The sequence below is a fragment of the Lampris incognitus genome, chromosome 9 (assembly GCF_029633865.1).
Source record: "Lampris incognitus isolate fLamInc1 chromosome 9, fLamInc1.hap2, whole genome shotgun sequence".
Taxonomy (NCBI): Eukaryota; Metazoa; Chordata; class Actinopteri; order Lampriformes; family Lampridae; genus Lampris; species Lampris incognitus.
In genome coordinates this window covers 2,847,277-2,862,481 of record NC_079219.1, presented here as the reverse complement: position 1 = coordinate 2,862,481, position 15,205 = coordinate 2,847,277, and the positions used below count along the sequence as shown (strand labels likewise).

The following is a 15,205-nucleotide window of genomic DNA, read 5'->3' as shown; positions in this document are numbered from 1 at the left end:
AGCTAATCAGATATTTTATTAATAGTTCTTTATTACAAAGTCAAGGGAGCCAAGTTCAACATCTCCTGTTGGTGTAGCAAGCCTTACCAAGGTCCCGCACAGTTTTGACTGCAGAGGTGTTGAACAAAACAAGACAGAATATGTCAGTGCATGACAGCAATACTCAAATCATGTGGACAATTCTGTTATTCTTGGGCCTACTCATTTATTATTATTATTTATGTCTGTATGCATGCTCAATAATCCAGATAAGGAAATCACAGAAAGTTGAATCAGTTCAACTGGACACAATGTTTGAGAGAATCATTTCATCACTCATGTAAGTGACCTCTTCAGTCTCAACTGACTGCAGGTGCCCCCACCCTTATAAACGATACAGTGGCATAACGACCCAAACCAACGACCGGTTTCATATGCCACCTGCTGTGACCATTAACTAGAGTTACAATGGCCATGTGTACTATTCACAGAGGACAGGGTCCCCCTGTTGCAATCACAGCATTGTAAGATGGCGACAGACGTACTCTAGGACCCCCTCAGTTCAGGGATGGTAGTTCGCTCTTCACATAGACGGCCTCTTTGACTCCCCGTTCAAACCAGCGTTCCCTCCTATCAAGGATGTGCACATCCTTAATGTGCACATCTTTGGGTGCAATATACGGATGTATGTTGCACCCAAGCGTGGCTACTAATGACCAAGTATTATTGTATAAACTGTGTAAGTATTATTGGGTGGCGCAGTGGTTAGTACTTTTGCCTCACAGCAAGAAGGTCCTGGGTTCGAACCCCGGGGTTGTCCAACCTTGGGGGTCATCACAGGTCGTCCTCTGTGTGGAGTTTGCATGTTCTCCCCGTGTCTGTGGTGGGTTTTCTCCGGATACTCCGGTTTCCCCCACCATCAAAAAAAAGACATGTACGTTAGGGTTAATACTCCTGTCTGTGCCCCTGACTGAGGCATGGCAAGACCAACTGGAGTTGGTCCCCGGGCACTGCGCAGCAGCTGTCCACTGCTCTTAGCTACACAGCTAGGATGGGTTAAATGCATTTCCCCACAGGGATCAATAAAGTATCTCAAAATCAAAAAAATCCTCATCCTTGAAAGACTGGCTACTGGCCTGTAGATTGTGTAGACTGTGGATTCCTGGCCTGTAGATGATGTAGACTGTGGATTCCTGGCCTGTAGATGGTGTAGACTGTGGAGTCCTGGTCTGTAGATGATGTAGACTGTGGATTCCTGGCCTGTAGATGGTGTAGACTGTGGAGTCCTGGCCTGTAGATGGTGTAGACTGTGGATTCCTGGCCTGTAGATGGTGTAGGCTGTGGAGTCCTGGCCTGTAGATGGTGTGGACTGTGGAGTCCTTGCCTGTAGATGGTGTAGACTGTGGAGTCCTGGCCTGTAGATGGTGTAGACTGTGGAGTCCTGGCCTGTAGATGGTGTAGACTGTGGATTCCTGGCCTGTAGATGGTGTAGTGCCATCCTGTGGCCAACGTCTGTTTAGTTTCGCCGATTTACAAATCACGGCAATCCTCCCGGCACTTAAGAGCGACGCTATTGCTCTCTTTGTCAGGTGAGACTGAAGAGGTCACTTAGTTGAGTGATATTCTTACCTGGATTACTGAGCATGCATCAAGACCCTTTGACTCATTTCAACGAGAATTGCCTTCAACTTGTACGTGTGTACAAGCAAACGACATGTAAGACGGCGAGTACAGGAACCACCTGAGATTCAGCCTCAGGTGCAGACAGAGCAGGATTACACCTAAGAGCCTGAAAATGAAATCTTCGGTCATGGGCCAGCGAGCTAACCAGATCCCCCAGAAGGCACAGAGCCAGCTGTTGAATGAACAGGTGAGACAAACTAATGTTACCATCGACGCTTTGAAAGCCAAAGAGGAGCAGATCCACCAGAGACTCGCGTCACGTCAAGATGAGAGCACTTTCCAATTTGTGATTGAGTTCATGGAGAAGGCCGGTCTAGCACAATATGGAAAGTCCAAAACTAGGCAGCAAAAGAAGTTTGACATACTTGCTGCACGCCAGAGACATTGGCAGACGATGGACGGCGCCCTCAACGGCAGACAGAGAAACCGACACCAGACACACACCGACAATGTGGACAAGTGGGTGGAGAATATGTGCGACAGACTTGCCCAGGCGGAGAAACACATCCTTGCGCAAGGAGCTGAATGTTGCCGTCATGCTGAGGCAGATCCCGCTAGTGGAACTGATCACAGCCACGGGATTGGTGATCTGTAACAACAACATCACGGACCAAACGCGAGTTTGATCCTATAGATACGATAAAGATGAAATTGATGGATCTCAAAATTTCCCGTGAAATTTTCAGACGCTCATTTCAAGACCAGATTTGGTCATATGCAACTTTGATGAATAAGGGCCAACATCTTGGAAGATAAGACGCATGCCATGGCGACAACTGGAGCTGATATCACAATGCTCACACCTCCATATGCTGCGTTGTTCCCTTGTCAGTAGGTTTTGAAAATGGTTTCAGTCTCTATGGAAGTTTTAGTTGGTGTACATGGAATTCACGTGTACGTAATATAAAAGCATGAGCTGTGTTATAAAACCACGTGTGGTAACATCTGGATTATTGAGGCAAATTAATGCCCCGTGCAGTCGTGCCTTTGAGTGTTGGACTGTGATATGTCTGTTGAGAGCACAGTTTTGTGGTCCTCTTCCTCAGGTGCTGTATTATGAGCTGCTGGCCATCCGTGAGGCCTGTATCAGCCTGGAGAAGGAATATCAGCCAGGCATCACCTACATTGTAGTACAGAAACGCCACCACACACGCCTCTTCTGTGCCGACCGCAACGAGAGGGTGAGTTCCCGCCATGCCACACATGCGCTAGAACACAGCAGAGGTACCTGTGTATGTGAAAACCCTGTCATTACTCCATTTACCCGTGCCTCACCCACCTACTTGAAACGAGCATCTTTAGTCGGCTCCTTAATTACCTCTGTTGTCAGTGTGTCGGCCCACTGTCCTCACCCCGGTAATTATATTCGATTAAAGCATTAAGAGCCAATGCAAAGTGAGACCTGAGGAGTGGCACTCGGGCCCCCGGCAGTAGGACTTTCTTGGTAACAACCTCATTTGTGGTGAGACCTTTGCATACAGAGGGATGAGTACTTCAGGGCATTAGGTTTTTAATTGGCTGATTGGGGAGCAGTGTGTGAGTTCACAGCCAGGGCCTGTCCATAGAGCATAGTTCACTTTTATGAAGAGGGCTAAAGGCTCTTAGTTAATGATTTATTGTTTTACTGCCTTATTGTTGCACTGCCTTCGTTTAATAAAGCCTAAAACAGGTAAATAGTCCTCCTGCTCTGCGAGCATGCTCAGTTCTCCTTGGGATTGGTTTTAGTATTTTGAGCTGAGAAGTCGACTGAATTTCAACATGGACTTTCCTGACAGGTTGGACGCAGCGGAAACATTCCTGCTGGCACCACTGTGGACACGGACATCACACACCCTTACGAGTTCGACTTTTACCTCTGCAGTCATGCTGGAATACAGGTGGGATCATACACCGTCTGCTCCACCCTGCCCTCTGTCTGCAGGGCAGGGCCACAACACACCTCCGCTGCACTGAAATCTAATGAGAAGGCTTGTGAAGACCGCAGCATAGTGCTTTTGTGGAGCTGTGCATTTTTAGTTGCTAGATGGAGCCAGTTGGTCTCAATGTAAAAGAAAACATTGCATACATGAAGTAGCAGAGGAAAAAACGACATACTGATAGATATCTGTCATAGTCTTGTTTCAGTAGTTGGCTTCTTAGAAAGTGGACCTTTTTCTTGAGGAACAACAGACGGGCTACACATGGAGGCTGAGTCTTATGGCTTCTTTGTGAGGGTTTTTATTTCTACATGTCCACCTAAACCATGCATGTTGTATTAATGCCCTCCCTCAGGGGACCAGCCGCCCCTCTCACTATCATGTCCTGTGGGACGACAACTGCTTTACCGCTGACGAGTTCCAGCTGCTCACCTACCAGCTGTGCCACACCTATGTGCGCTGCACCCGCTCAGTCTCCATACCGGCTCCAGCCTACTACGCCCACCTGGTGGCCTTTCGCGCCCGCTACCATCTGGTGGACAAAGAACACGACAGGTGAGGGCAAGAGAGAGGGACCCTGGAGAAAGGGTGGCTTTGTTTCAACTCTAACCCCCCCCCCCCCCCCGTGTCTCTTGCTTTGTGAGGAGCTGATTGTTGTTTGACTTGGTCTGTTGTGGAGCAGGAGGGCAGTTTGCCCACTTGTCTTCGCTCTTGTTTCTGCTCAGCAGCTCATGATTGATGATTCTCTCCTCTTTTCTCATCTCCTCTGATCTCCTCTCCACAGTGCCGAGGGCAGCCATGTGTCCGGTCAGAGTAACGGCCGGGACCCCCAGGCGCTGGCCAAAGCCGTTCAGATTCACCATGACACCCTGAGGACCATGTACTTCGCCTAAGTCACACTTTTCCTCCTCATCCATCACTATGCCTAACATACACACACACACACACACACACACACACACACACACACACACACACACACACATTTCATAAACACAACCGCGCATGCCTGACCTGCCAGTCCAGGAGCCCTCGAAGGTGTGAGACCCATGGCACCACTCATGCTCACCTCACAGCCCCCAGTTGATCCGGACCTGACACTGTGCAGAGGGAGGCGGGGAGGAGGGAGGGGAAGGAGCCACGCCCCTCCCTCACCCCCCAAACACACAGACATACACACTGGACTGAGGATGCAAGCACTGCTTTAAAAAGAAAGAAACTAAGCACTATTATGCAATGTTAAACCAGCCAACGATTTTTACGTTCCCCCTCTCCCCACCTGCCGACATTGCTCCTGAGGTTAAGCGAGCTCCTCCTTGGACTCTACCAATCAGCCCCTTTGCCATCATGTCTCTTACAGTACCTCAAACAGCACTTTGTCAGTTTTACTGGAGTTTTGTTGATTTTTTTTTTTCTTCTTTTTTTATACCCTGATCATTGAAGAGAGGAGGATGAGATGGAGGGTTGAAATTCTGGAAGTGATGAGATGCTGGTTAGAATTTAGGTCGGTGTGTCAGTTGTGTGGAGCACCACAAGTGGTCACGCCTGCCGCTGTGTTTTGTTTCATGTGCCCAGTCTCATAGCTAACGGTGGGTCATCAGTAGTGTCAATCCACCACCTTATGCATGCACGCACAAACCTTTTTTTAAGCCCGGGGTCACCTAGAGGCCAAAGTGTTTAAGTGTGCCCCATGAGGTGAAGACAAGGGATTACATTCTTATGATTTCACACAAGTTTTAATTTACTCTAAGCAGTCAACTGACATGAACTTGGGGCACCGATCATCTTGGTTGATACGATTATCACTCTCTCACTAGTAGTCGTTTATGAATTTTTTACAACACTGTTTATTTTCTGTTAATTCTGCTTCCACCTCATGTTGAGGTTTTTAGCATTTTTTTTTTTTTTTTTACATGGTCTCAAGCCAGCCATCGTGGTTACTGGCCATCGCCGCAGCTTTGGTTCCCACTACGTGTTGTCTTTATTTCGCACTCTCCTTTCTCTATTTTGAGACCGAGGGTAAATCTTAAGTAAAATGCAGATCATGTCGATAATTTTTGTCTAGTGCAATAATTAGTTAACGGTGGGAAGATTGTATCAGGGGTGGGGAGGGGGCTGCAACAGTAGAGCGTTAGAAGAACTGTAGTGCATTTCATTGAAGAAAAATGCATGTTCTGGATGAGGAAAGATGCATGGCACTTTCATGAAACGGTTGGGGAATATATTGCTGTTGGTGGGCAAAAATCATGTATCTCCATTTTTACTGGGTTTTTTTTGTTTTTTTTTTGTATTTTTTCTTTAATTACAATTACCTGACAGCTTGAGGAAAAAAAATTTACCCCTTCAAAAAACATTGTGTGGTTTAAAAATCCTGGTCGCCAAATGAAATTCAGGACTGTTTTTCTTAATCCTTGACAAGTTGAGAGATCCACGGTTTTCCCTCAGCAGTAGCAGTTATGAAGCATGTCTGACATAACGGGGTTGTATTCAAGTGCCTGGTAGAAGTGAAGGCTTTAGTGGTCAGGAGCTGTGTGACTGAATCATGGAGATCCCATTTCACTGGGGGACAGATGATTAAAGCTCATGTTCTGGCAAATGGGCCGTGTTAGATGGTCTTAGCGAGCAAGCTTCACCTAATGCCTCATGTTCTCAAAAACCCTTGCATGGGAGGTGAATTAAGTCTCCGGACGTTTCGATATATCTCATTTGAATCATCCCAAGACAAAGCGCACGTACACACACATGCACACACAAATGTAAAAATAACCACCAGTACTACTTTGTTTAGCAGCAGTATTCTATCAGAGCAGGTTGAGCTGTCTTTTGCTTAATCTTCATTACACGTGGATCCAGCTGCTATATCGTGTTCGTATTTAAAGGGCCAGGCTCATGGACGTAGATTAATCGTGGTCATAAGCTAAGCTACTTCTTTTGATGGATGTTTCCATCAAGGGGAACCTGTTAGTCCAGCGCTAGACTTACTCCATGTCCATGCAACCAAGCCAAAGTGATTAAGGATTGAGCCAGGTGGATGACTTTTACGTTTTCACCAGAAGAAGCCGAGAGGCCCCTGAGAGCTTACTGTCAACGTGAATGTGAAAGGGAGTTTGTACAGACATGTGGTCACCACTTAGCTCCGATGTGCCCCTTCTGATCTTAAGTGTCATCCAGTTTTTAAGGGTTGAAGAAGATAATCTGCACTAACAGAAGCTTGTGTCAGACTGAACACGCGCTTGGTGCTATTCTCTCTGAAGTAGAGTGTTAATTTCTCTAGGTATCTGTGTGGTAGGGTGGGGACCCTAGACGACTCTAGATAGAAACAGTCACCTCGAGCACTGAGGTACACGAGAAGGTCCCCCTGGTTTTTGCTGGTGAAGACAAACTCGTGTTTTGGAGTTTGCTTTGCACTTACTGTAAGTGAATCTGTAAACGGTACAGTAATGAAATGTTCTCTATGGAAGACCACCGCGTGAGTGGACAGTAAGGTCTGACAGAACGGTTTCGCATCCCTTTGCTGTTGCATTGGACTGCCTTTCCGAGGCTGGCCTCCCAGTGTTGGAAGTCAATGGATTTGAGCCTTCATGATTTTCACTAGTGTCCAAAAGCCTTTTTAAAAGCCAGATGGAAAGTATATTTGTACATTTTAAATTATGTAATGCACACCACTTATTTTTGCTAACCGAAAAGTTCTAAAAAATGTAGTCTAGATATTAATCTTAGTAATAATTGTATCATGATACGTAATGGTTAAAAGAAATAATAACAAAGTTTTATTATTGCAATAGACTGTTGACTTGTTCCTGTGTCACTGTATAATGTATAAAGTATCTCTGTGTACAGTGGTGGGTTATACAGTAGTGATGTTTGTCTGGACTGTTATACTGTTATCGCTGGGATGTGGACTTGCCTCCTCTTGCTTTGATTTTGAGGGGAAAAAGACGGTGAGCTTTTAAATGCTTATTTCTCTCCTTTTTTGAAGATATCCAAACAGTCAGTAGCTTTTATTACAGGAGATCATGTTGGAATCTTTGAAATCTTGAAACGCTTTGTCACAAGGCTTTCTGTGAAGTGGTGACTTACAGAATAATACAGGAGTCCCTTGATGTGTTAAGCAGAACGTGTTGCTGTTGAATATTTCTTTGAACTGGTGTGGATGCTTACTTGTCATCAGCGAAGAGTGAAAAGGCAAAGTCAGGTGGTTTCGGTCGGAGGTGAAGGTAATCCGTGTCGGTGAGGCGTTTGATCGGAGCATAATGTGACCTCGTCAGGTATTTTTACCTTTGTGCTAAAAGGTCCAGGCAGGGATTACTTTAGCTGGCAGCCTGTGTTGCTTTCCTCACCTTTCCTTACTTGAGCCACTTCATGTGCTTGGATGTACAAAGAGGAGGCCTCCCAGTAAATCTGCAACGTGACAAAGCCTATAATCTGCTAGTCGCACCCTTCCCCTTTGACTCTTGTCTGTTTGCTTCTCTGCAGCAGAGGACGACATTCAGCGGCCAGTAGATTCCCATCGTATCCCCCTGGGAGAAAGAGGAAAGCCTGGGATTTAAAGAGTGATGTTGAGTTTGGTCAGAGAGAGGATATCCGGTGGATTCTGTAGTTGATGCAGGCTCTGTGTGACGCGAGGATGAACCGAGGCTATAGATAGCTCTGTGTAAGATGCTGGTCAGTCCGTACGTTGGAGAACTTGGTCCGTTGAGGGTTTGTGTTATGTTTAGAGTTGGATGCCTTTACAAACGACTGTCTCTGCTATGTCGTCTGCATATGAAGACGTGTGTTTAAGCCAGAGTCTTCGGCGCAGATGAACCCGTGTTTATGTAGAAGATGTGATTGTCTAGTCTACAATCTTGCTGCCACATTGTCAGGTCTGCTTTGCAAGTGAAGAGGTGAGCTGATGTGAGCGAGACCGTTTGCGGGTCTGTTGACGTGTACAGCGTGCACTCAGAAGAATAACGTGGCGTTCTGGTTCACAGTGTAGGGAAGCCTCGTGATGTCGGCTCTAAAATGGCTAGCTAGTGTTTAACAAAGGGTTCCTACAAGTGCCATGCTCCCTGCTAGCTGTACCCTTTGTCTGTCAGTGAGAAATGCTATCAGTGCTAACAAGCCATTTTATGGGAGCTGAAAGACAAAATGTCTGAACTTTTCCCTGCGTTGTGTCGAAGTTCGGGGAAGCTAAACTTCAAAAGGTAAAGGCCTCTTCCTTTTAAACTAAGATAAAGGCGTATTCCATTTCAGATACTCGATAGAGATCCCAGATTTTGGCTGTTTTCTATTTGAGGTGGAAAGAAGCGACAAAGTGAAAAAGTCCACAGAAAGTGCCTTTCCTCTTGATGGTGCTGTAAAATGAAAGACAAACCGTAAAAAATCGAAGAAGTAGAACCTCCTTTTTCAAGAACACGCCGCAGCGCAGAAGCTGCTGTATCTGACACACGCTCACTGTTTTCTTTTTTAAATGGAGATGCAAAGTCGTGTTCCTGTACATTAAGACTCAAAAGCCTACATAGAAGTTGAATGCCAAGTGTGTGGCTGTGGTTGAGTTTTTGCTTGGCAGTGCGTTTTCAGAGCGATGGACCAATGGTGTCGTCGGTACAGGAAAGACGTGCATTGGGCAGAGTTGACACATTTGCGTGTTGTGACGCAGCCCGGCCCACGAATGTCAAACATAGCACAGCACTTTATAGACTGCCACTCTCATTCGGACACATATGGCCAAGAGGTTTTTGACCTCTGACCCTCCAGCCGTCTCGTCCTCCCACACAGAACAGCGGGGGACGGGAGACTGGACGTGAGCGAGGAGCCGAAGGAATGGCATTACCAAACAAAGCAGTCGGTCAATGAAAGAGTGCCTCATGCTCTTGTGACTTCACCGTAGGCTCGTTTGAGTCCGCCTGTTGTTGGGCGGTCGTTTTTCCACCACTGGACACTTTATAGAGGCGAGGGCTGGGTTTTCAGCCAAACAGTACTTTTCAATTCCTTACCAGGATTTGCTATCAACACTTTAACGCATCTGATGGTTTCAGGTGGACATCGTAAATTTCAAAATAGCAAATCCTCAGAAGAAACGCTTTTCTCGTTGAAGGGCATTGTTACCAAGGAAACACACTGAGCAGGGTCTAGTCATATTTGAAGCCACAGACGCCATACCATATACAAACGTAAAAATGATAATAATCTAACCCTACCGCACAGTGAAATGTGCTTTCGTACAAAAAGAAAAGGTGTCTGAATTGAACTGAATTGTGAGAGAGATCAGTGTTGTGGTGTTTCTGACCGTGCCCGGCCACCGTGACAGCCCACGGCATTCTCTCATCCTAGTGCAATGCCCTGCCACGTGTCTTGTCCTAAGCGGGGGGAATGTGTGCCCAGTAGTAGTATTAGTATCCCTGTCTTGTTGGGAGTAGACTGAAAACCGAGGGTGGACTTGCTCTATGGGTACCTGTCGAGTCCAGGGGGTGAAACCTTTCTATTACAAGAGATCTCAAAAAACACTGCACCTCACTTACCTTGGTATGCTGCATATGTTATACTACATGAGAGAAAACTGCAAATATTGCTTTTATTATGACATTGTGTAATGCTTGAGTAATGCCTGATTGCGATATTCTTATAACTATTTTAGACAGAAAGTATAACTGTAAAGTATCCTCTTTGTTTTGTCTTAACACTTATCCGAATCCGAAAAAAATTTCTTGAGCCGACTTTATTTTGTTGTCCTATTTAAATGTGTTGTTCTTTAAATATATATATGAAATATATATGCGAAATATTTTATGGTGTATTTATTGAGAGTGCATATACGCGGCTGGAGTCTCCGCATCCCAATGCAGCATGGTAGGGGGTGGAGCCTGGAAGATTAGGGCCTTAGCCCCTCCCCCTCCATAGTGACACCTTATTCTCCCTAGACATGCAAGCACAACAACATGGAGGGGGGTGAGTGGTGGGGGAGACGGAGAGGGGGTATGGCTGACCTGTTACAGGCTAGCATCGACCCATTGTGTCTCAGTTCTTTTCTGGAAAGGGGGCGGGGCCAGTTCTGCGTCCCGCTTGTTTCCGTATTCTTTCCTCAAACACACTTTTATTCCATCTGAGAGGTTCTAGACGCCACCCCCCGTCCCCCCGTCCCCTCCCTACATGTTGCAGCTCATATCAGTGAACGAAGGGAACCATTTCTAACTATACTGACTTGTTGAAACGCTGACTGTCATCCCAAGCTGCTAGTTTGTACCATAGCCATGTAGAATCCGCGAGCCAGTAAACAGGCAGGTGGTAGACTATAGAAGAGAATAGTGGCAAGAAGAGGGGCAGATGTTGCAAGGCAGAAATCAATAGATTATTACAGTAAAAGAAAAAAAAAGAAAAAGATAGTGTAAGCATTACTTCTGTCCTCTTAAATTGTCTCCTCGTGTTTATTCTTGTGCCAGAACATTTTATAGCAGGACTAGGTCTCATTCCACAAGAGATGACATGCCTCAGCCTTAAGTGGGTTCGTACGTTGTATCAGATTTCTGTGACTCTGCAGAGCCTGTATTTGGTAGCCCACCACAAATACTTAACCTACCCACCCACTCAATCCCCCCTCATTCCCTAGCATCCTTATCTTGTTCCTCACTCAAACCACTAGCAGTGCTACAGCACTTTCAGCTCTGAAGTGTCTCCTCTGTTTCTTTTCTACAGTATGGATGTAACAACAGGAACCAGGTCTGGGTCAAACGGTATCGAAAAGGTGTCTGTCTGTTTTAGTCTGCCTGGCGTAGCGAATGAGCCTGGTAAACTTGACTGCATCGGGACAATGCAGCGCTATGTCAATTCTCAAAAACCTGGAAGTTAGAATTCTTATGTCAAATTATCAGAGTATATTAAACTTCCGGTACTCTGTATTGTCTGGTGTGGCAGCTGCTGACATCATGGCGTCTTCACAGACAAGCAGCGAGTGTTTGCAGGACTGTTTGACCCGGGCCGTACAGGAGGTTCTTCACAGGATTACAGACTTGTGCCTGTATAGTGAACAAGGTGTGACGCTGAATTCCTGTTCCTTTTAGTTTTTTTTTAAATGTCTGTCACTTGTCCGTCACCCTATCTGAGGATCAGAGACATGGAGCTTTGGAGGGCCGATGATCCTGTTCCAAAGCAAACGGGCCTTCCATCCATTCAACCCAGAGCGTTTTGGTTTACAAACCTTTACTGCGATGTTTACTCCCGTACCTATCAGATCTTAACCTTTAAGTCCATTAGCATTCCAGAAGTAACTATGAACCAAATATTGCTAAAGAGATTAGGCTATGATGCCGCTTTCCCCAGCTAAAGGTACACCGCTGTTTAACGACCGCTGTTTGACCGTAGCCAAGGATGCGTCGCGTGTGACAGCAGTGTAAGTGTGCTTGTTGTCGAGATGGCTGTTGTGTATATGTATTGTCGCATCCATTTGGTGTCAAGTGCTTCTTTCAGCACAAGCTTGTGGGTTCTTAAACTGCCGAACGAGGCAGCAGCGAATGGATGAACGTTGAACAGTGACCTTTCTGTACCCCAAAATCCATGTCTCAGTCCCCCCCCCCCGTGAGCAAAGACTCAAGTTGTACCAACAGTCGTTTTACATTTCTGTTTTAAAGCTCTTTTATTTGTTTTAGGACTCTCTAAGTTTGTTGGCTTTTTAGTGTTGCTTTGCTTCAGTTTGAAGTGTATCTTTCACTAATACTTGCAATAAAAAGCTTTGCTTTACAAATCCCCTTGTCCCTCCTGTCGTCTTGGCGTAAGGACATCAATTCACTCGGAGGATAAAAGTGAATGTTCCAGTCGATCTCACATTTGTGAAAATAACAACGTTTCAAATTATGTAAAACAGGTTGGAAAGCCACTTCCCAGATAGCAAAGCTGCTGTGGCCCGGACCCGTCCCACACCGACACTTCATCCGGCCCACATACCGCGTGGAGTGATGGCACTTGGGCGGTCCGCTCCTGTTTACCAGATCTGGGCCAGAACCAAGCCATAGCAATGCCGCATGTGCCACATATTTGCCAAAGGTGGCCATATTTGTTTTATGATATCTGGGCCATATTCACCATTTACCACACGGGCCACTTCAGGGTCACATCCAGATCACATGTTGCCCAGAGCACCGTGTCTTTGCCAAGAAAGGCCCACATGTGATTTGGTATGTTTGGGCCATATTTGCTGTTATACATGTGGGCCACTTCAGGCTCACATCCATTTTGTCAGGGCCAGAAGAAGACCAGCAGTGCCGCATCACTGCCTGAAGTGGCCCACATCAGGATGCTGTCTGGGTTAAAACAGTCCTCTGAGAAATGCTGGATAGCAGGGCATCCGGGTAGCGTAGCGGTCTATCCCGTTGCCTACCAACAGGGGGATGCCCGTGTTACCTCCCGCTTGGTCGGGCGTCCCTACAGACACAACTGGCCGTGTCTGCGGGTGGGAAGCCGGATGTGGGTATGTATCCTGGTCGCTGCACTAGCGCCTCCTCTGGTTGGTCAGGGCGCCTGTTCAGGGAGGAGGGGGAACTGGGGGGAATAGCGTGATCCTCCCACGCGCTACGTCCCCCTGGGGAAACTCCTCACTGTCAGGTGAAAAGAAGCGGCTGGTGACTCCACATGTACGGGAGGAGGCATGTGGTAGTCTGCAGCCCTCCTGGATCAGAAGGGGGGGTGGAGCAGAGACCGGGACGGCTCGGAAGAGTGGGGTAATTGGACGGGTACGGGGAGAAAAGGGGGGGAAATATCCACACACACAAAAAAATGTTGGCCATCATGTTAGATGGTGTGTATGCTTTTGATATTATTACTGGTTATCACTTTATTATGATTGCTGGTAATACTTCCGAATATTTGAATATTTTTATGGATATTTTTATGGAAAGTATGTAGGTTTTAGCAGCGTCTAGTGGTTTTTGGTATAAAGTATAATTATGTTGGTGTAAGTTACATTATTTGCTTAATTTATCAACATATTTTGTTTATCTGCTTCAAACTGACTGCGACACGAAGTTGCCTTTGGGAAAATACTGTCCTGTGCTGAACTTGGCTAACACAGGATCTAGCAGCCGGTCAGTCAGACGGGCCTGGAGGACAGGAGTCCGGTCCTCTACGTCCTCGTTCTGTACTGACGTCATGATGACACCTCTCTCGGCCTGCGTGAGGAATGCCATGCAGGAATGTGCTGCTGGCAGTTCCCTTGTGCTGCACTGGACTTGCTTTATGGGCGACAGTAACTCGGTAGCGGCTGGTGAGTGGCCTGAATGTGCCGTAATAAAACGGCGTCTGTCTTCAGGGTTAGTAAGCTGGGGATGTGAAAAGTAAAAGATCGATGCCAGGATGTTGTAACTTCAGTTAAAAACGATAACATATACATGACAGTTTGGGAGGGGGTCTCAGAAGATGCTCTGGTCCCACACAGCATCCGGATGTGGGCCACCTCAGGCAGTGATGCAGCACTGCTGGTCTTCTTCTGGCCCTGACAACATGGATGTGAGGAGCCTGAAGTGGCCCACATGTATAACAACAAATATGGCCCAAACAGGCCAAATCACATGTGGGCCTTTTGTGGCAAAGACGCGGTGCTCTGGGCAACATGTGGTCTGGATGTGACCCTGCAGCGCCCCGTGTGGTAAATGGTGAATATGGCCCAAATATCACAAAACAAATATGGCCACCTTTAGCACATATGTGGCACATGCGGCATTGCTATGGCTTGGTTCTGGCCCAGATCTGGCAAACAGGAGCGGACCGCCCAAGTGCCGTCATTCCACGCGGTATGTGGACCGGATGAAGTGTCGGTGTGGGTCGGGTCCGGCCCACAGCAGCTTTGCTATCTGGGGAGCATTTCTACAAATAGCGGCTGTTTGAAAAGTAAATATGAACGTCTGCTGCCTGTCAGGACTTCCATGCACTTCCTGGAATGAACGGGGTCCTGGAAGTGGGAATCCGACGGGGGGGGGGGGGGAAATGTTGTTTTTTTTATGATATAAAAAGCAGGCTGTAAGTATATTTTGAAAAGAACATTCCCAGGCTGGGCTCAGGAAACGCTGGAGGCCTCCAGAGTTTGGAATAATCCATAAAACATGTTCACCAGCGCTGTCCCTGATGCTGCGGCCTCGCCGCCGCCGCCGCTGATGATGATGATTACACCGCCAGGTAGAGGCACAAGTCTTCATTTACTTCTTTTGATGAATATAATTTATTTGAATACTTTTTTCTGCCGGAGGCAAATTTAAGCAATTACACGCTGCCTGCCGTGTGGGAGCCTGAACAAGTGGAGTGGGTGGTGGTAATCTATCAGCGTTACAGCGGGCCAGCCGGAGTTCCTGACTGGAGCCTTCGGGGACAGTTTTGCTCTTTCATTTTCCCAGCAAGACCGGAGACATAAAACCAGGGACCTTCCACGCCGTATATTTGTATGTCCTTTGTGTTGGGCCTGCTACAGCCGCCATGTCATCACAGTGTCCCCAGGGATCAGGAAGACTGCCGGAAATACGTAGACGTCCGGAGCTTCTGTGGCAGGCAGGTTAGAGTGGTGCCGCCTAACAGCCCTCGATCCCCGACACAGTCACAACAGTGTTGCCCCCCCTGCTAAACACTAATGAATAAACAAGCCTACGTAAACCTGCCACCCCACCCTT

At 46.9% G+C, this 15,205-nt stretch overlaps 1 protein-coding gene across 2 annotated transcripts in view; it reads left to right on the top strand.

Moving 5' to 3' along the window:
* The window catches only part of LOC130117715 (protein argonaute-3), a 68,054-nt gene extending 63,515 nt beyond the window's left edge, over window positions 1–4,539 (top strand). For both annotated transcript variants that reach the window (XM_056285889.1, XM_056285888.1), the window contains exons 16-19: window positions 2,709–2,843; window positions 3,438–3,539; window positions 3,934–4,133; window positions 4,363–4,539. In XM_056285889.1, the coding sequence (XP_056141864.1) occupies window positions 2,709–2,843; window positions 3,438–3,539; window positions 3,934–4,133; window positions 4,363–4,471 (546 nt within the window). In that variant the 3' untranslated portion in view covers window positions 4,472–4,539. The remainder of the gene's footprint in view (window positions 1–2,708; window positions 2,844–3,437; window positions 3,540–3,933; window positions 4,134–4,362) is intronic.
* Window positions 4,540–15,205: the final 10,666 nt, after the last annotated feature.